General features: G+C 35.4%; 1 protein-coding gene across 1 annotated transcript in view; it reads right to left on the minus strand.

The window, feature by feature from the left end:
- Positions 1-439: 439 nt before the first annotated feature.
- The window catches only part of LOC149783059 (E3 ubiquitin-protein ligase AMFR-like), a 77,411-nt gene continuing 55,516 nt past the window's right edge, over positions 440-22,334 (minus strand). Inside the window, exons 13-15 of the mRNA XM_089934657.1 lie at positions 21,417-21,517; positions 11,317-11,421; positions 440-5,448 (exon numbers count right to left, since the gene is read on the minus strand). Of these exons, the coding sequence (XP_089790783.1) occupies positions 5,229-5,448; positions 11,317-11,421; positions 21,417-21,517 (426 nt within the window). The 3' untranslated portion in view covers positions 440-5,228. The remainder of the gene's footprint in view (positions 5,449-11,316; positions 11,422-21,416; positions 21,518-22,334) is intronic.

Here is a 22,334-nt window from a genome sequence, read left to right on the forward strand (position 1 = left end):
TTCCATATCACACAGATTAAAACTACTTTGTTGCCTTCTTTGATGTCAACACATCAATACTTTTAGATGCAGTGAATCAGAATTTTATAAATCCCAGTTTGTTTTAAATTTCATTCATACAGCAAGCTAAAACTATTTAGAAAGTAAATATTGGTGTGTGTAATAAATACAAAGCTGCAATCATGTTTTGTTTGTTTGATATGGCATATGAATACATCTCAACCTGACCGCCTTGACAAATCCCTCTGTCATATCAAACTCATTCTTATCACGACTCTGAACAAAACAGTTATGCAGTTTTATGCATGCTTAGTGTTTAATACTTGGCATGGCTTAAGTTGAATATTGAGGTTCAAAAGTCATGATCCCAGGGAGAAAAAATAAAGTATGTCAGATTTTTTATATTAAAGGAACATATAATTTAAAACATAATTCACAATTTATTCAAAATAAAATATTTATTTGGTATACTGTACATATATCTTACATAAATACCTTACAAAAAATTTACACAAAGTTTTACATGCTGTACAATTATTGCATTGCAATGTTTTCATATAATTCATACAATGAACAAAAAAATCGCAGGGTTACAGTATGTGCTTGTGTTTATGTTAGGTCCAACTGCAAACAAGACAGACTGATCTGCTGGCACATTTGGCAATGGCAGATTATGATCTCTTATTTTGCTAATTGGTCTTAACTGCATAGTGTTTTAAAAATGCTTTAAAACCCACAGCAAAAACGAGACAAGATCTACTAGCATATTATGCAACATCAAAACAAGGGCATATTCAGTTTGCAGCTGGATGCAACTTGTAAGAAAGTATATATGGTAATGGGTATCAGAAGCATAAAGGTATTCAGGAAAATAACTTCATCCATAGCAAAAGAAAATGGACTTGCAAAGAAAAAAAACATTGTTCAAATCTAATCATTTTTTTTCCCTCTGTTCCAAGGTACATTCTAAAACTGAAAATGTAAGGGAAGAATAACTTTAACTGTCAAGGTAACGACATGTATAATGAGCAAATACAAATCAGTGTCACATTTTTTCCAAGGCAATTTATTTTATATAAAATAAAATATTCTGTTCATTGAAATTTTGCAGTTTGTGCAGATCTTTGCCAATATAATATGTTTTCCAAATTGTATCAAAAGTGACTTCATTTTTTTCATAGGGACATGCACAAACTCAAAATTTGTATTAATAAACTTGCATTAGCTTGAAAAAGAAAAATGTCAGAAAAAGATGTAATTTTTAAAGAAAACGCTAGATAATAATGGATAATTACTAAACCTGAATAAAAGCCAGATCCAGAACAAACAATTCTGTAGTGCAACTCTTTTCTGGTACACAAGACATTGAATGTGTCACTATTTTTCAAGGTAACATTTGGTGACTAGTTGGAAAATTTTGCACCAACATAAAGACAAACAAGCACCTTCCTTTGACAGGAATTAGTCTATTTATGTTATATCCTTGAAAACAGGTCATGCACATGTAAATTATTGTTTTTAATTACTTTTACATGCATTACATCCATATGTACAAAATTGCATAAACAAGCCAAGGCTGTATAATACATATATTATGATCAAATAACAGGTTTATATATGATGATTACTCGTACAATTATTTCTGCTACATGAAAGATATGCTTTTATGTTTCTAAAATATGGTTTTCGGAGTGCAAACAAGCTTAGCCAATCAGATGTGAGAGCACCATTCATTACCATAGATCTTCCTCTTCATTAAAACTATCTGAGATCTTGATGATAAAAGCCTTTACATTTGATCAAAACAAAACCAGAAATATGGCTTGCAGAGCTCGGCCAATCTGATGACAAGTGACCTCATTATGCTGTGTAAATCCTTCATTATTGAATTCATTAATGACTTTGATGATACAAGGTCGTATACTAAGTTTGATCAAACTGAATCAGAAATATGATTTCCCGAAGGCTAACAAGTTTTGTCGTCAGATGCAAGATCACTTCATTAATATATGAATTTCATTCCATATCAAACTTTTCCAAGATCTTAAGGATATATACCTAAATTCCAAGACTGGATAAAAACTGGATGAGAAAATGTGGCCTCCAAACTGTTAAGGGCTATTCCATTTAAACATACCACTACCCCACGGATGGCAAAATAAAAAAACTTCATGTATGGTCATCAATAAACAATAATCACTTCTGTGCCATGTCATATCAAAAGATGCATAGGCATGGGTGTCCAAAATTCACTGCTATGACTGGTGGTGGTAGAAAAAAATCAATTGTATGGGTGGTCACCATTTTTGAATGTGCCTCCCTGCCCCCCCCCCAAAGGGGTATGTTTAAATGGTATAGCCCTAACAAGAACTTTGTTTGTACAACCTTAAAATTCCCATGAACAACAAGGTGTTGTCTTGAAAACTCCTTTAATTTAAAAAAAATACTCTTTGAATTTATCTTGGGGCACTCAAACTATTAAAGTGGAATCAAACATATCTCCTTTTAAATTCAGAATTTTTGTAATTTCATATATTTTCAAATAATAAAGGCATAAAATGGGTTAAAACTGGATGGCTAAAATGAGACACAATGTGTAGTTACCAGACTGAGTGTCTGTTTGCGTCAGTGATACACTAATTATGTTTTGCTATTGTACCTATTTATGCAGTGATAAAATAACATACAAAGTTGTGTTTTCGTAAGAAAAAAACATTTCTTTAAAACTTTTGTATATCCCTGAAAACTTGATGTGTCGTTGAAAAACAATTCACTGGGGTTAAATGAACCACGAAGAAATTGTTGACAGATGGCATGCATACCATGTAATCGCTTAACCTAACTGCCAGGTGAGCTAAGAATGAAAGAGTTTAAAGAAGATTAATACAGCCAGACCCAATTATCTTGAGTACCCGTGTATGTCGAGTGTTTTGGTCCGTCCCTAAAATTCCTTCTTTGTTATGCTAATATTTCCCTACTTATTTCGGCCCCTGTTGAGTCAATAACCCAGTTATATCGGACATAAGCTTCAGTCCAAAGTAACATGTGGACCTGCTTAATTCAATGAAATGCGAACTTTTAATGTCCATCTCAGAGAAATTTTACAAGAAATGATCCAGAGTTTCTGCTACTGCTGGTAAAACTATGAATGCTTTTCTGATCTTTACAGGAGGTGCGTTCATCATGGACATTATCAAACGTCAACACCATGACAATATAGTTCATTCCAAACAGCCTTGATAATTTGATCTCATCTGTAACTAGGAAAATTATCGTTGACATCACTGAATGTAGTTTTTAAAAAAATTGTTTTAACTATATATTTAAAAATAATTAAGTACTTTTAGATACATTTAATGACGCTGATTTGAAAATTTACAGAGTTACAGATGGGATAAAATTCACGATTTGTGGAACAACTATAGTGTAATTCCATTCCAACATTGTCATGGTCAGTCACCAGCTTAATCCATACACAATTATAAAGTATAGACTCAATTGTTTCCATGCTTGGTGTGAGTGTAAACCTTCAACCTCAGCATGGCTAGTTTATGTGACTTGCAATCATCTATAAAATGAAACCAGCAAAATTCCAAACCAAGCTATTTTCCCTACCCCCCAAAAAACCCACATGGTTATTTGTTTTGAGCAAGAGTAAATAAAACCACCAATGTCTTGGGTTTTTTTAAAATCCAAAGCGCTCAGCATTTTGGGGGGAATGATTAATGAAGTTGTTGATCGCAGTACCATTATTACTGATTCCTCAAAGCAAATGGAATGAAGCAGAGAGTGATAGGTATACTGTTTATGAAACAGAAAGAGTAGTGCTTTCATTTGTATTGTTTTGTCTTAAATCAAATATCAAAGCCTTGCAATCCATCTAAGAGATTAGCCGACTCTCCTTCTGGCGCTGTGTTGTTGCCAACTGTCACTGATTAAAGTCAGAAGGGATACTGGACTACAATTCGAATAGAAAAAGTTTGCTTCTTACAGATTTTGAAACTGAGAGTTAACTTTCAAGACATTAGAAACATTTTACAGTTTTTCTGTACATGAAGACCGACAGCCTCATCTTTTTCCAGTTCTGAGACAAATTTTATCGGTTTAAAAAAGCGGGATATACCAGTGTAATGGAACCTCTGATGGTGAATAAAAGTGACTTATTTTCATGCACAATATTGGTCAGTTGCATTTTGCTACTTAGTCACAAGTCAACACTTGCAAAAGAAAATACATTAAAAAAAGTATAATCTTACATGTACATGTACTTAAGTTTGCCTAGATTTTGGTCAGCATGAGAAAGCTGAGGCTACCAAAGGGATGAGGCTATTCACAATGAATAACAACTTTAAACCACTGACATCGTTACAGTAACTTAAGTGTTGTAAAAATGTGTGACTTGTAAAAAAAACCTGCAATCTTTGTTTTTAACCTGGCACAACCGAATTGTTAATTTTATTGTGCATTAGAAATGCCATTTGTTTTTAGAAACAAAACTCATCATATTTGGTATTTCAAATGCATAATCATTGTTCTGCTGTAGATTCGTCAGTAAACCGACATCTTGGGACATGGTTATGTCGATTTTTTGACACACACCCCGTAATCAAGATAACCAGGTTTGACTGTAAGTGGGCCCAAGAATGTTAGAGAGGAACATGGTATGGCCCACACCCATACATTTTGTTAAAGTTACACACATTAATATGTATCCTCAGACCAGTTTACATGAGTTGGTGGCCAACCATAATTGAGAACCCATCTACACAAAAAATTGTAACCGTGAGATTAATCATGTATATGGTCTAATGGACATATCAATATGCACAAGAATACCAAAGTCATAACGCAAGCTTCCACCGAGGTCGGCTTGAAATAAAGGTACTTCTCCAAAATACAGGACAACACTTTTTATAAACATTAAACTTTCATTCAACTAAAGAATCAATTCCACTCTTGTCGCCAAGACATTGGTTTTGCAGCCAGGGAATATAGTTGTACATGATCATTCTCCTTTAAAATGAAGGCAGCTTTTAAATCTATAACATTCTGTATGTATCAACACATCTGTCCTCCTTTTTCCATAATTTTTTTTATATATAAACTGAATAATGGACACGTACAAGTACTGCGCCAAATTTGGTTGCTTCAGCTGAGGATATATGCATTATTTTATATATAATTGGCACTGGAGATAATAAGTGAAAAAACTATCCCAGAGCAACATTTCAGGTGTTTCTTTGCTCATGGATTCGTCTTTGAGCAGCTTGGAATGCAAGTTCCCTACACTGTCTCAGGTATTCACTTGAGGATGTCTGAGCTTCATTACTAATGCTGTTTTGATCATTGGTAAACTGCCATGTTTCACTGCTAGCTACAAGCTCTGATCCCACAGCACTGGTATCTCTGTTTGAAGACCCTGATGCTGTTTGATTTGTTAGGTATCTCCTGTAAAAAATGAATAATCATTATTTTTCTTTTCTCTTTGATTTAACATTAAACTTAGATTTATGTGCTTGCATGACAACTAGCACTGCATTACTGACTTTTACTTTTCTATATCAAAGTTTCTGTTGTAATGTTAATTTAAGAGTATTAACTCAACAACTTTTGTTTAGATGTGAGGAAAAACACTGGTAAAAGTACCACAGAATAAAAGTGTAAATTTATATGTCTATACACCATTGAATGCTTTGCTGCTAATTTGCAACAGAATGCATATTGTATGTATGTAGTTTTGATCATAATGCTGAAAATGCATTTCATATATACTTTACAAGATATAAAGCTGTACTGATTAGGGCATAACCGATTAGCATTTTTCTACTGATTTCCGATTCTGGATTTTGGGCATGAAATTTTTCCGATTCCGGATACGATTCAATTAATCGGAAATGCTAAATTAAAAGGTTTTTCAAATTAACTTTTAAACCGTGTTACACAAGTTTTTCATATCACACCGATGTCACAAGGGGAAGGATATGGCAGGACTATAGCAAAATGCAACGAAGTTCAAAGCCACAAAGAATCCATGAAATTTTTTATTTTTTTGCCAGTTCCGACCCATTCTTTGTTCAACAATTAGTTGATCTTGCCGCCAGGCTTTTATTTTCCCGCCTTAATCATTTATGTCGGCAAGCGGCCAGTTCCATCCTGTACTTTATTCAACAATTAGTTGATCTTGCCGCCATGCTTTAATGTCGCGGTCAAATAAAAATAAAACAGGCTTTTGTTTGGTCCTATAAAGTTGGCCTCTTGCGGAATCATTTTCTTTTAATACCTCATTAGCATGTGTCAATGTATTCAATATTATGCCTTCATTATTGAGGATGTTGACATAAACGGGTAGGACTGTATTATATATTTTAATAAATTTAAATCTTTCGGTCTAACTCAAGTATTATTGTTTCACCCCGTTGCGTTGACCATATTGGACTTTTCTGACTTCTTATTTAACTTTATTAACGCACTATCGAATGACACGCAGTGTTAGACACGGTGCTATAGAAATTCAACTTTATTATTTTTATTATCCGAATCGGTCGTTCCTGCCTTGTCCGACTCCGATTAATCGGAAGTTCATACTATCCGGTGGAATCCGATTTCCGGATCAAAAGTCGGTTATGCCCTAGTACTGATACTTTTAAGGAAAAATGCAAAGATCATGGATCAGTATTATATGAACCAGAGTGTAATCAATGATTATGTAGCTCACCTCTATCAAGCCTTAGGTAGTCTCAAGTAACCATTGTAAATATTAATTATGATGCAGAAAATAACAAAGCCCAAGTGTTATGACTGTAGGTCTTGAACTAAGTAACAGAAAGAAGCAAAACCAACAAGTTAAGTAAAATCAACAAAGAATATATTTCTCCAAGTTACAAAGTGAAAATTTAAGAGAGAGTAACAGTATTGTTAATTAAATCCCAAATAATCCCTAATGACCTATCACAAGTCTAAAAGTACAGCATATTCCAAATGAATTCTAATAGTCTTGAATGTCTTGATGTACTACAATGATACAATCTAGAATGTTTCCAAGTTCTCAATAATCCAAAAGTAGTATTTTAGTCCAATATCCATCAAAATAAAATTGTAGAAAGTATTGGAGAATGGGACACTACCTGAAGTATTTTTGACATTGATGCATCCATCAAATCAAAGTTGTAAAAAGATTTGGAAAGAAGGAATCTTACATTAAGTATCTTTGATGCATCCATCAAATAAAAGATGCATTAACAATAAAAAGAAGGGTGATTGATAATGTTCAATAATGAGATATATTTATATTTAAATGATGTCAAATTTAAAATCAACTGGAGCTACTGGTGATGGATGAACTCCCAGCGTGCCACAACAGACCAAGCATCCAACAGTCTGCTTGGCAGGGTCTTAAACATAGAACTTTGTGCTGGGAACTCAAAATTAGGAAAATGAACATTCAAGGCCACAATTCCCTTTAATGATGAAAAAATGCTGTAAATCTCTCTCATTCAAAGTCTCATCATTTTAAAAGTATATGATAAATTTGGATGTAACCCAATATTTCCTTTTAAAGTTGTGCTGTGGAAATGAAAGTAAGATCAGCAATCAGGGGCTCAAAACATTTTTATATGATAATGTGGACCACTGACAAGGAAATTCATTCAGACATCACCATTGTAATGATGCATGCCAAATTTTATAACGAACAAGTAAGTGATAAAATCAAGGGCTGTAACTTTTCTAAATGATAACCTGGAATGCTCAAAATGTCAAACAAACCTTGGTAAAAATTAAGGTCTACATCGTTTGAAAATTATGCTATGGAATTCTATGATTTTATATTCAATGGACAAAACTAGAGAGGGGGGGATCATGATGCTAAACAGCATTTGTTAACGGTTCTCGATCTTGTGATTTACTGAAATGTACTGAATTTACTGAATGTTTGTATAAAAAATCATGTAACATATTTGCTTCATGCCACTCATTGTTCTTTCATACCGTCATTCACTTACACTATTTACTCTCATAATATGTGGGAGTGGTGGTAGATCAGTTGGCAGGATCAGAGTCGTAATTCAAAGGTCACAGGTTTGATACCTGCCCAGACCAGTCTGGGCCAACTGTCTCAGTGTGTCACTGGGATGAACACTGAGCTCCCATTTAACAATGTGCTAAAAGTGCCATCAAAACCCACAAATGCTAAGAAATTTGTAATATGCATACTTGAGTTGAAAATGTGGTGGTGGTGGTGGTGAGCTGAATGCCATTTTTCAATTTATGATAAGCTATACATGGCAGCCTGTATAGCTGGTGGAGGAAGAACACAGGGGAGTGGGGGAAGAGGAATCCAGTAAGGTGCCCCCCCCCACCAGGAAGCTACTGGCAAGCTTCTCACATACCCATATTGGCCATGCCAAAGGCTTGAACCCAAACATAGATGAGATGATAGTGATCATTAAAAGTACTTTTAACTACTCAGCCACCTGGGGTCAATATGTATAAATATATAACGTCCATAATGTTACAGGCGATGGATTAATGTAAGCACTACACACTTGTTTCCCAATCCTGAATGTATTCACCTGGCATGATTTTCTGAAAGATACAGTAATGGATATTGTTTCAGCTAATGTGGAAACATGTCATCAGGGGCCACAGCTCTTAAAATTACCGGTAATCAAACTTGGTCCAAATCTCAACAAAATAAAACTGTCGTGCCTAAATTTAGTCAATATGCAACTACTGATGATCTTATTAGCTGATTGTCAAACATTAATGATTTCGGTAAAGTTACCAATTAAGTATTTACAATTTTGAAAATACCATAGTTATAATAATTAAAATAGTACATGAGTAATCCAACGACTGTTAAAAAAATCAAAACAATTCATGAGCATTTTCAAACAGCAATGTATGGTTTAAGTAACAGCCCAACCCATCATAAAGATGATTTCATTAAAAAAAGGGGTGGAAAGTTGTAATACTGGATCAGCTATTACATGCAATATTAAATATAATTGGTACGGTACTGGGGGTCCATTTTTTGGGTAGGATTATTTTTAGGACAATCTATTAGTGCTAATAATACTCTAATAAAAGCGCCACCCCACCCCACCCCTTTGGAAATTGCATCCACCCTTGGGGCATCTATTAAAATAACTATTGTTAAGTATGATTTCAATTATCAGTTCACTTAATTCAAGTATGAAATTCTGCACAACACTGCCAAGTTGCTTTGTAAACAAATATTATAGAAAAAGACAATGTATAGTTATTCATTTCAAAATGATTACAGAATTTAAAACTAACCTCCTTTCCACCTGACTAGCCATTCTTAAAGAGCAATTTTTATTCGAACACAAGCCTCCCCTCTAAAGTGTCTTGAAAATGAAAGAAATGGCATATAATTCAAAATCTCCACTTTCATCCTCCTTTGATAATGACAGACTGGTTATACACTTTATTGAATGTAATACTGATTGAATGTGGAATCAATTTCTTACTAATCTCTGGGGGTAAAAGACGGCATCTAAATAGTTTTGTAATACTTTTTTCTATTTTTCCTATGAGCACTACTTTCACATTACGTGTTTATATGCTAACACATTAAATCTCAGCAGACAGTATGTTTTCATAGTGCTAACACAGAAAAACATTAAAGATATTTCATATGACATCCATATTTGGTACATTGATGAAAACCAAAGATCCTTTGCTTTCTCAAATCATCTTAATTTACAGCTGTAGACTATTCAGCAGAGATCTGGAATTTCATGTCTGATGATAATTTCTCATGTCTACTACCAACACCTTCTTATTCTCCAATGTTCAGTTAATGGAGCATAAATTTCAGTGAACACAGTCCTGAAAGGAACAGTCTCCGAGTGTTTCCACCAAATCAAAAAAATCTTTTTCTTTGTTCCCCATATGTTCCAAAATTGAGGTGGGGTGGGGTGCAGCACCAAAACTGGGAGTACAAATTTGACACTTAAAAAATGTAGGAAACAAGGCTGATAGTAACTAAATCAAATGAAATTCAACAAGATAAATAATAATTTGAATAGAAGACTAATTATTATTCCACAGCAATGAGTTGTTATTATTGAAATTATTTTTCTTCATGGGTGGCAGAAATTAGGTGAATTGTGATTATTTTCATCACAGCTTTATTTGAAATAAAATACTGAAATACCAACTAGCTGTAGGTCTTTAAGACTGCAAAACTTTCTAAGAGCTATATTTTCTTTTGCCATCCAAACTGCTGTTTTACCTTTTTCTCAGGGACTGGCAGTTTACTCTGTTATGCACTTATTGGAAGTGTCCCTGTACAGCTTTTATTTATGTATTTTATGTGGCAATAATGTGCTTGTCTGAATTTTCCTGTCTTGACAGGGAAGACCATCAGTAATTAGTACTACTCCAAATTAAGCTGATGGTTTATTTTAGGTGAGTGCTGTTTACACACAAGAAATTACATTCCAGAATCATCAGCATGTTATCCAAATAGAGTCTAAACATTCTTTCCTGGAACATTTTTGATATTGCTTTTGTGGTTTTAGACTGATCATTTGTAATTTGTTCTGTGTCCACTGATTTCCCCTGTTGACAAGCAAACAAACTTTGTGTAAGAGACAAACTTTTAAGACTAAATCTGCGTAAGTGACATGCATGATTTTTGTATTCATGTATATTACTATTTATCGTACAAAAAGTGTGATCCTAGGCAAAGCACGATTAGTTGAGACTGTCAGAGATTATCATAATGTGATACTGGAATTCCCAACAGTACAGTGCCATCATAAACTAAATTCTCATGTGAAATACTGAACAGTCTCAGGTGTACAATCTATTTGATTAAATTATATTATGTGCAAAATGGTACTTGGGTGTGATGAACATAAAAATTTATATGAATGGAACACTGGAATCCCTTGTGTGGAGTTCATAAGATACACTTGACTTCCAATGGACACAGTCTACCTTTCGTACAGTTCATGAAACATGATTTTCCAGGAACAGTTTCCCTGTGTACAAATCATTAAATACACATGTCCTTCAATCAAGTCTCCTGTGTACAGTTTGCAAAACATGTATGGATCTCATAGAAGACTCAGTCTCCATTGTGCAGTTCATGAAACACACATAATTTTCAAATACATCAACACAAAACCTGAACATGGCTAACAATGATAAGGACTCACTACCAAAACACATTAGCACAATATATTAACACTTTTACAGTGATATCTTTGTCTTACTATAGGTACACATGCAAGACAAAAATACATTACCTTAAGGTTAAGGATCTATACAACACAAATCACATACCGTCTTGCTTGCTCTAGCATTGAATTTTTTCTCTCTTGTAACATGGTTTCTCTCTCTGTTGCTGATTTGGAGAATCGACTACCGAACTGTGCAGGACCATCATCTCTGCAAATTACAAACAGATCTAAAATTCTTTGGCAAGTGAAACAGATTCTTCAAAAGGCTAAACTCAAAAAGCCTCTTATTACGTAACTTAATTACCGAAATGATTGCAATTATCAATATATGAAACATGAAGTGTTGTTTCCAAAATAACTGTCATCTTACTCCTTCTTTGGTATTCTTCAAACATGTAAACCATTTTTAGCTCAACTGCCTATTAAGTCAAATGAACTTTTGGCGTGGCCCTGCTTCCATCGTGCACCATCTTTCGAACATGTATGAAGAACTGCTATTAAAGTTCTAAAAGAACATGAAACTGATTTCAACCAAACTTGGCAGGCAGTATCCCGGCATGAAGGCCTTTCAAGTCTAAACAAATGATGCTGATCTGCCATTAATATACGGACATCATTGCTAAAAACAGACTCATTCTTAAAACTCCTTTTCAAAAACTGCTCAACAAAATATGGTCAAATCTGACAGAAAATTTCCAGGCAAAGAGGGCTTTTCAGGTTTTTATGTTAATGAATTTTAAACATGGAAAATATTTATATGACTTCTCTAAAACAACTAAATAGAATTTGACCCAATTTGAAAAAAACATCTAGGAATGAGGGCCTTCTAGGTCTGAACAAATTTTGTCATTCTGCCATCCAATGTGGCCCTTGTTACTATAACTAGAAATACCTTTACAAGTCTTCTTTTCAAATATCGCTCAACAGAAACAAACTCTGGTCACAGTATATAGTCCAGAAATAAAGTTATTATACAAAAACTATTTTTCTTGTTTAGGCACAGTGACTTGACCTTTGACATAGATATGACATAGATATGCTCTTTACTTACCCCATATGCAAGCTATCCACAAAGTTTCATTCTGATATGTGATGCAGAATTAGTGTTATTGTGTGGAAACCTGATCTCTTCTTTGAGTCAGTGATCTTGACCTTTGACCTTTTGACTCCAAAATCAATAGACTTCTTCCTTGCCTCATGTGCAACTGCAAGCCACCCACAATCAAGTGGCTTCATCCTGACCAAGTGCACCCCCATATTTTGGTGACTGTCAATGATGGAGAAATAGTTATTTTGCAGAATCCATTTTTCTTTTTCAGTCACAAAAACCATCACCTTTTGTCCCGATAATGCATATGTCTTCCTTGCTGCCAGTGGGGACCCTGGGCGATGCATGGTCTAAGCACTTGCCTTTACCAATCAATGCAATCTCGGCTCTGTCAGCCTAGTTTCAAGTCTTGGGCTTGGTCAATGTGGATATGTGGAAAGCTGTCAGTAGTATCCTGTGGATCAGCTATTCTTACCAGGGTTTTTCTCTACCAGTTACACTGGCCACAATGTATAGAGTACCATGCACTGAGAAATGACATCAAACCCAAAACAACAAGTTACTGCAAGTGCAAGCCATTTTGGTCCCAGTATGCAATTTATTAATAATGTTATTGTGCAAAACAATCTGTCTTATTTCTGTCGGAGGGGTCACATCCTTTGACCTTCTGATCCCCATCCCGATAGGTTTCTTTCTTACCTCGAGTGCAAGCTATCCACAAAGTTTGGAAACTGTTGTTAGTGAAATACTAACATTATTGTGTGATAACCATTTTTATGTCAGTCACAGTGATCTTGACTTTTGACCCTTTGAATCCAACATTAATAAGGTCTTTTTTTTATAGTGAAATCTGCATGCCTTCAACAAAGTTTGGTAGCTGTAGATGGCAGACAATTTATGTTACTGCATAGAAACCATTTTTGTTATTTCAGACACAGTGAGCATTTTTCCATATCCCATGTGCAAGTCATCCACATAATTTGATAACTGCAGACAAAGGACAACTCAAGTAATCGTGCAGAAATGAAATTTGTAACAAACAGTCATGCCATAATATGTTCCACTTTATCATGGGCATAGAAAAACATTTGAATAACTTCTCGAAAAAAGACTGGACAGAATTTCACCAAATATGACAGTATTTTGTCAAGGCATTTCAAGTTTGTACAAATGATGTGAATGTATGATCAACTTGGGCCACCATTACCAAACAAACAAGCAAGCAACAGATTTTGATAAACTGCAGAACAGAATTTGACAGAAAACATCTTGCCATGAAGGGATTTCAAATTGAAACAAATTATGCAAATTATGTGAATCTACCATCAAGTATGGCCACCACTACTAGCAACACAAGGACTAAATATGACACCACTACTAAGAACAAAAAGACCAAATTTGACATCAGTACTAATAACAAAAGGACCAAATTTGACACCACTACTAATAACAAAAAGACCAAATTTGACATCACTACTAATAACAAAAGGACCAAATTTGACATCACTACTAAGAACAAAAGGACCAAATTTGACATCACTACTAATAACAAAAAGACCAAATTTAACATCACTACTAATAACAAAAGGACCAAATTTGACATCACTACTAATAACAAAAGGACCAAATTTGACATCACTACTAATAACAAAAAGACCTAATTTGACATCACTACTAATAACAAAAGGACCAAATTTGACACCACTACTAATAACAAAAAGACCAAATTTGACATCACTACTAATAACAAAAGGACCAAATTTGACATCACTACTAATAACAAAGGGACCAAATTTGACGCCACTACTAATAACAAAAAAAACAAATTTGACATCACTACTAATAACAAAAGGACCAAATTTGACATCACTACTAAGAACAAAAGGACCAAATTTGACATCACTACTAAGAACAAAAGGACCAAATTTGACATCACTACTAAGAACAAAAGGACCAAATCTGACATCACTACTAAGAACAAAAGGACCAAATTTGGTATCACTACTAAGAATAAAAAGACCAAATTTGATATCACTACTAAGAACAAAAGGACCAAATTTGACAGCATTCATGCATAAACTCCTTTAAATATTGAACAAATGATGCTAACATGCCATCAAATAAGAATGAAGATGTAAAAAGCAGAAATTATGAAAGAATCCTTTTCTTAACATTTACAATAAATAATGCTATAAGAAATTCTTGGAATGCAGCATCAGACCTGTGGATGGAATAATCAGGTAGTTTTCTGCTTGCAAAGCCTAGGCTGGAATTTCTAGCTTATCTTGCTAAAAAAAATCTGACCTTCAGTACTACTTAATGAAAATTTCATTTGAACAAGATATACAACTTTAAAACATTTTAACATGGCAACAGCACTACTGGTGCCAATCCAACATTATAACATGGCACCAATGCTGCCAATGCAAATGCAACATTATAACATGACACCAACACTACCAATGTCAAAGCAACTGATGCCACCACTGTAACAGTAATACTGTAATTCATTCAATTTTCTGTATAGTTTAACCCTAAAAACCATACTTAATTTTATTTTAAATACAAAGTTTTGTACATAAAACTTTCTTTTATGACTGACAAATGCTGACTTTAAAATAATTCACATGTTGTAGAATTAAAGTATAAATGCGAATACTATATAAAAATGGTAAAAATTAAGATCATGTTAACAGAAATTTATTGTCACATATTTTCATGCATGTTTATTTCTTGAATTTCTCACTGTAAAAAAGTTAATAGCTATTTTCAATAGAACAGTAAGACCTGCTATGAGCAACCTCTTCTATGAGTGACCACCTGTCATTTCCAACCACAATCATAATGCACGGATAGATTTTATTATATAAATGCTCTATTGTGAGCGACCACCTGCTGAATGCAACCACTGACCACAATGTCTGGCAACATATGCCTTCTGACACTGCTAAGAGCAACCTGACACAAAAACAAGGATAACTCCATTGACCTTTATTAATCCCTGTAACAATCACCACCTAAACCATTCTGTAAAAAAAAATAGACTGGCTACCGATATCTTAAATTTTGTAGGTATGCTTTTAGTGTTTTACATTTTCTATTTTAAACCAGCCTCAAAGTACATATAGATTATCCCAGCACTTAACCTGGTTCCCGGCCATATCCTAGTTACTGCCCGTATGTATGAGTAAGACCTAGTATCCAGCTCCATGAACCACTGTATCGTGAGAACAGAGACAGACACCACTGACCTTTAAGTAAGAATCACTGAAGAAACATATTTTAATAGCAAAAATTTATTTCTTCTTCAAATACATTACACCTGACCACCTTAGAAGAATAAGTAAGAGGTAGAGGAAGACACATCTGGAGAGACCATCTCTTGTTCCCATAAATATGTGAGATAGTTTCTAAATAACCCGACTGGAAAATATACTTCATATGTCAGGGAGCAGCTCTGAAAGGGCAAACTTTTCCCTCCTGCAAATCCAGCAAAAGATGTGAAGCTGCATCCTTAAGAAACTGTTGAATGACCCGAGTAGGTAACCTTTTGCACCATGGCTATAGGTCCTGTCAGATCGAGTTGAGCCTTTCAGGATGAAAGATCTACAAGATATAGTTTGGATGAGTGTAGATGGATCTCGATCTCATGGCATGGATAACAGAGAAAGTTTTGCCCATATGCAATGTTTGTGGTGACTGTACATTTTGTGAGCCGTGACGTGAAGCAAATATATTGGTGCTGGGTTATTTCCGATATGCAGAATTAATAAACCACTTTACACTGGATGAAACTGTGCTGATACACCATCCTTTCCCTCTGTGAGGGTTAGAGGAGTGTGATCTCCCTCATTACAACAGCTCAGTATTCCTTAAGTATCACTTCAAAGCTTGCACTGGGTCCTGTAGATGACCTGGAGATGACGTGTTCATGGTAGACATGAATTTTATTGCAAAAATCTGCTTGCCCCTGAGTGAGAGCTTGTTCTTGGCAATAAAAGCAGGGGTTGTCATGAGTGATACTGACCCATCTTGTCAAAACTGTATGTAGAAGGGTCCATATGCATGACAAGTATTCAATGATTCTGCTTGTCATTCATCAATGCAGTGAGGAGGCAAGTTGTTGTTGTTGTTGTTGTTGTTGTGGGGTTTAATGCCATTTTTCAGCACACGATAGGCTATGCATGGTGGCCAGTATTAATGGTGGAGGAAGAACCCGGAAAACCCCCGGGAAGAACCACTGAACCACAAGAAGCTACTGGCAAGCTTTCTAACATACCTACATTAGCCGAATCCTAGACTCGAACCCACGCAGACAGAGGTGAGATGGCAGTGATCCGTAACGGAGAGCACTTTAGACCACTCGGCCACTCGGGGCCCCTGTGAGGAGGCAAGACTTATATTAGAAATGAACCAATGAAGCTCTTGAACACAATTCAAATAGTGTCTTGTTCAGCCAGGATTTTACTCATGATAGATTCCACTTGGGCAAGGACCCAGCATCATTGGATATGTGTAATCTAAACGGACAGAAGATTGGATAGGTATTTTGTTTGACTGATATCCTCTTTTCCATGATAATGCAGTGTACCAGTGACCATGGAATGGTAGGTTTTAATTGTGCTAACTGGATGTTACCTATCGAGATATGGATGCCTGCAGTGGTATAAAGTGTTCTTGTGCTGAGAGAATATATTCTATTGCCTTCATAAGGTGTAGGGGCCATCTCACTTGAGGGATATCTCCACCACTGTTTGTGAGAACTGTTTGTTCCTGTGGGCGTATTTCCTGCTGTGCAGGTTCTGAGTTGGAATGAAACAACTGCTGTCATAGCTGCTAAAAGCAGATAAGGAAATATCTTGATTTCCTGGTGACTATTTCCAGATTGGTGAGGTTGATCCAAGATTTCCCATTTGAGTGGAGTAATCAGGGTGAGGAGACAGTCCAGTTCTTTTACTTCCTGTACCACCTTCAGAACCTGAGGTGTTGGGAAAAAGCATATGCCTTTGGTTGTTCCAATCTATAGAAAGAGGATCAATTATCCCGACCTTTAGATCAGGGACTGATGAGACACAGGTTGGGAGCTTGGTATTCCATCATGTCACCAATAGGTCCATCATAGGTTGATCCCAATCAGGCACCTATTGAGTAAAAACTAAGGGATGAAGAGACCATTCCATTTATATTAGCTGGTTCTTGCAGGACAATGAGTCTGCCAGTACATCAGCCTGCCTAGGATATGTCAAACTTTGATGTGGATTTGTCACTGAAGACACCACTTAAGAAAATACCAAACAAGAACACAAAGGTCTGACAACTTGGTTCCACCTTGCCATTTGAGATAAGGCAACACAGTGGAACTGTCAGACAAAATAAGAACTCCTTCCCATGTAGGTTATCCAGCCACCAATGAAAAGATATTGGAACAGTCTTCATCTTGTAAATAATGATCCTGAGGGGGCCCACACTCCACTAGCATCCCGAAATGATAGGAGACTTCTCAGTCATCTGTGTTTGCACCCATACAGATTGTGACTGCTGGAGGTTGTACTTGCAGAGGTATCCCCAATGTGAGTCCAGTGAGGTTTCCCTACCTTTGCGAAGGAACCTCATATTGTGCAGATTGTGAAAGTTGGTCCATTGGTCAAAGGTTCAGCCTCCATTTGGACCAATGAATGGTATAATAGGTCTCCAAGAAAGACAGCTGCTCCTAGCTGGCAAAGGAATTCTCTAGTGGATGGATTGTTCCATATGGGCAAGGAATCCACTATTGTAATAATTCAATTCTCATTCCTGGGTGTGACTGCTACTAGTGGCCTGTGCTCCAGGGATGTTCCTACAACCTTTTGTTGATTGCCTTACAAACCCCTCCACTGTAATTGAGACTATGAGGGATGGATAGAATGTATCCTTGGTGACTTGTTGCAAATTCTGTCAACCTGATCATTACAGGGATTAGATGATTAAGTTTGTGAGTGTAGCTTGGCCTATGATGGTCTTTAAGAAAGGTAGAGGCTGAGAGCACTGCATCTCATTCCACAAGTTGAAAATTCATAGCTGCTGTTATGACAATCCAGTTTGGCTTGATTAATTTTTCAAAGTGCAACTCTGACTTGCTGATGAAAAACCACCCCTTACAGTCAGGCAAAATACATGCCAACTAATAGCAGAATCAAAGAGGAATGAGCTTTTTGTAGCCCTTAATTGGAGAGGATGTCACCATTATAATCAAGTCATCTTATAAGCCAATATATAAGATAGTTGCACTAACAAGTGAAGGATCTGTTGTGCAAACAAGTACCTGGCAGACTGATAGATGAATATGAGGATTATTACTATATAATCCCACATCGAAAATACTGTCCATCATTGATTGCTCACCTGGGAGATATCTGCCTAATAACCAAATACAAGAGCAGCTGGAAAAGAAACCTAGGTCCGGAGGATGTTTTCTGTAAATTTCTTTCCAAACTGTTGATTGCATATGTTCAGAAAACTGTTTCAAGACATCTTTGTATCTTCATCAACAACTGAAACTGAAAGGCATTTAAGCCAAAATGCTGCAAAGGGTTTTGTGGAAAAAAATGCTTCAAGTTTTTTTTTAATTTTCTAAAATCAGTCATATCTGATGATGCATTGGCACAGAAAATGTCTACAACAATTTTCCTACATGACCCTGTAATACTTAAAAAAAGCAACAATTAAAGTCCATCCTGAATAAATGGTGTATCAGTTTGCTACAATTTGCTCGTTCTGCCCAAGTTCCATTTTTGGCCATTAAAATCTTTCCTCTTCTGAATATATTACCAACTCTTGTCTTTCTTCTGTCGAAAGAACAGTCTAAAACAGTTACACATAATATATTCATGCTTTTTCATCAACTTCTGTGTCTATTTATTGATTATTGATGTCTGCAATTATGTTTCAATCTATGAGATTCCTGCCAATTCACATGCAATTTAAAAAATTGAGCAAAATTCAATTCATTTGTAACCCAATAATCTGTGCAGGTTTAATGGCTGATTGCTAGTAAATGTAAAGAAGTACATTTCCTATTTCCTCCTGTACTAGAAGGAAAAGCGGTCTTTTACCTCAATAGGTCACCCATTTTTAATAGTACAGTAAAACCTGTTATGAGAGACCGCCCCTTCTGCCAACCAAAAGCGGTCTCTCAAGACAGGTGGTCTCTCATAAGAGGTGTGTGAAAATGGACTGGTTTTCAGGGTCAATAGTTAGCATTGTTGAAAAATAAATAATACCCATACTCACTGTACATGTATCATATCCTTTATTCATGAATCTTGTTAAATAATGCATGCATTCCTCTCAAAATATCTTTATATAATAAAGATATACATCTATCAAACGAGAATAAAATTTATATTTCAACATCACATTAATATATACAAAAAATTAACAGTTAGATATGATGTATATATCTTATTTTATACACTTATTCACTTGTTTGTTTTTAAAGAAATCCATTATACTTCTTTGTTGACATGTTTTACTCAGCTATTTGGTCTGAACATGTATCTCAATTATTGCCCTTTCATGAATCAACTTCCCACTTACTGGTATGTTTTTACTCCTTGCAACACAAAACCACTCCCATACTCGCTCATTCAGATCTCCGTAAACTGTCCGTCGTGCCGTGGCATATTTCCTCTGTGCTTGTGCACCTTTCTGCCATTCGTTTCTAATGGACTTCTTGTCTTTGATTACATTCTGAACTTGCGTTTTACCGACGCTTAAGCTGACTGCTATTTTGCGAGTGGTCTCGCCTTTTTCATTTCTTTCAATGACATTAATCCTTTCTTCCAGTGTTAAAATTTTTCTTTTTTTCAGCGGAGATTCTGCCGTTGTTATTAGTGTTGACGTTATAAAGACTATCGGTTTTGATCAGGTTTTGGGGAATTGTGGAATAAATATATATTATGTACCAATGAATGAAACCAAAAGACATAATTAACTCATCAGGAAACAATACTGTACATTTATTCTGAGATGAAGTTTAAATCAACAGCGTTATAGCTCGATAAACAAATGTTCCGACCATCTGCACCCACGTAAACAGATTGTGGCTTGGTGAAACACTAACAAAAGAAATAAAAAATAATTTTAAAAAAATCCGGAAATGATTCTCACTTACTAGTATTAAAGACAATGAGCTCATTCACCCTCCAGGTATTATGGATTAACTGGAAAGCAAACGACATACTCAAACCAACACTGAAGCCCTTTCAAACAATTTCTCACTTGGACATAAGGACTACCGGCGTTTTGTGAGTTTTCATACAGATAAAGAAAAAATACAAACCTCTAAATTGACTGCGTATATCCATCATTACTCCCTTTGATGTTACTCTTACTGGCTATTCACATGACTTCGGCACTACAATGGCGGTTAGTGACATGTACTTTAGTCTGGTTTACTGCAGTTTACAAATGACACCGTACGCTGGAGTTGTAAATTTCACAAAACTGGTACTGTAGCAAGACAAATTATTTTTAAATACTTTATTAGAGCAATCTTTGCTATTTATGCAGTCTTTGTTACAAAGGATTAAATGATGGTTAGAGGTGTTTATCCCGATATATGGTTGTTCAACTATAGTGTTATTTAATGTGCACTTTGTTTGCATACTACATTTATCCCGAGCTCTAGTGTTTACAAAGGATTAAGTTAATGTCAGTGGTGTCAATCCGTTTTGATTTTTTGGCGATGCGGTCGTTCATAGCAGTGTCAAAATGCATATTTTGCCAAGAAATCGCGGTCGCTGGTCGCGTTCAGCAGGTGGTCGTTCATAACAGAGCGTTTATATAGTAAAATCGATCCGTGCATTACGATTGTGGTCGGAAATGACAGGTGGTCGCTCATAGCAGAGGTCGCTCATGACAGGTTTTACTGTAACCAATTTCCCGTGTAAGAGTCTTTTGTAAAACAGAAACAAAGAACAATTTTGCTGAATCAAAAAATGAGGCCACACTATCATATGAGAGAATTAAATCAACTGGACATTGTCGGATACAGAATATTCTATTGACTTCAAATTACTTACAACGGCCTTATCAATGAAAGAAATAATATTATGAGCTCTCACTAATACTAAGACTAATACTGTCTGTCTGTCTGTCTGAGAGCAACTACTGACCTTCTAAGTTCTGACTCGCTGTCATCAGCGAAGTTCTGCTGCAACTCTGCAGGGCTTGCTGATGCTGATATTGCTGCAGCTCCTGTGCTCAAAGATGTCACCTGTGTGGCAAGAAAATTTCACAAATTCTTAATTACAGTAAAATTTCAACAATGTTACTTGTCAACACTCAGCTTCTCTTTGTAGCTATCTGTACTTGATGATATATGATAATACAAAAAAAAAAAACAGACCTTAATCAAGGGAAATGCTTATCACTTCAAAGTCAGTAAAAAGATCATTTGAGCTTATGTTGAATTGTTGTTTTAAATCATGCTGACCTTAAATAAATCTTATCTTATCCAGACAATTAAAAACTTTCATAAATAGGATGTTTTTCTTTTACGGCAAGTATTTTAAAATATATCATAGGGCAACAATCTGTCCAATCAAAAAGAAATTTGCCAGTAATTTCAACATTACCAATAATGAAGGACACTAGATGTCCATTTTCTTTAAATGCATTAAACTCAACTGATACCGTTAACAAACAGGTTAAGTGAATTATTCTCACTCAAGAACCACCGTGAGGTCATAAAATTATACCCCTATGATCTTTAGGTCACAGCTTTAAGGTTAACTGAGTAGACATTTAAAGTAACTCAGTTTCACTGCCCTATTTTAAAGATTATTTGAGGAAAAGCTCATAAAAGAGGTAAATAAAATTCATCAATGACCCTGACCTTGGGTATATAAACTTGATAAAAACCATAATTTGAGTACTAAAGTGTGATCTATATACTATATGCCATAATTACAATAAACTGTATGAAAAATGTATTCTTGCTTCTAACCAGGAACTGCAGCTGGTTAAAATTCTTGTCACAAATGGGCAAATTCCATGCGGATTAGTACCAGAATACAAACACCAATCATACT

The sequence above is a fragment of the Sinohyriopsis cumingii genome, chromosome 15 (genome assembly GCF_028554795.1).
Source record: "Sinohyriopsis cumingii isolate HCF-2022 chromosome 15, ASM2855479v2, whole genome shotgun sequence".
NCBI lineage: Eukaryota > Metazoa > Mollusca > Bivalvia > Unionida > Unionidae > Sinohyriopsis > Sinohyriopsis cumingii.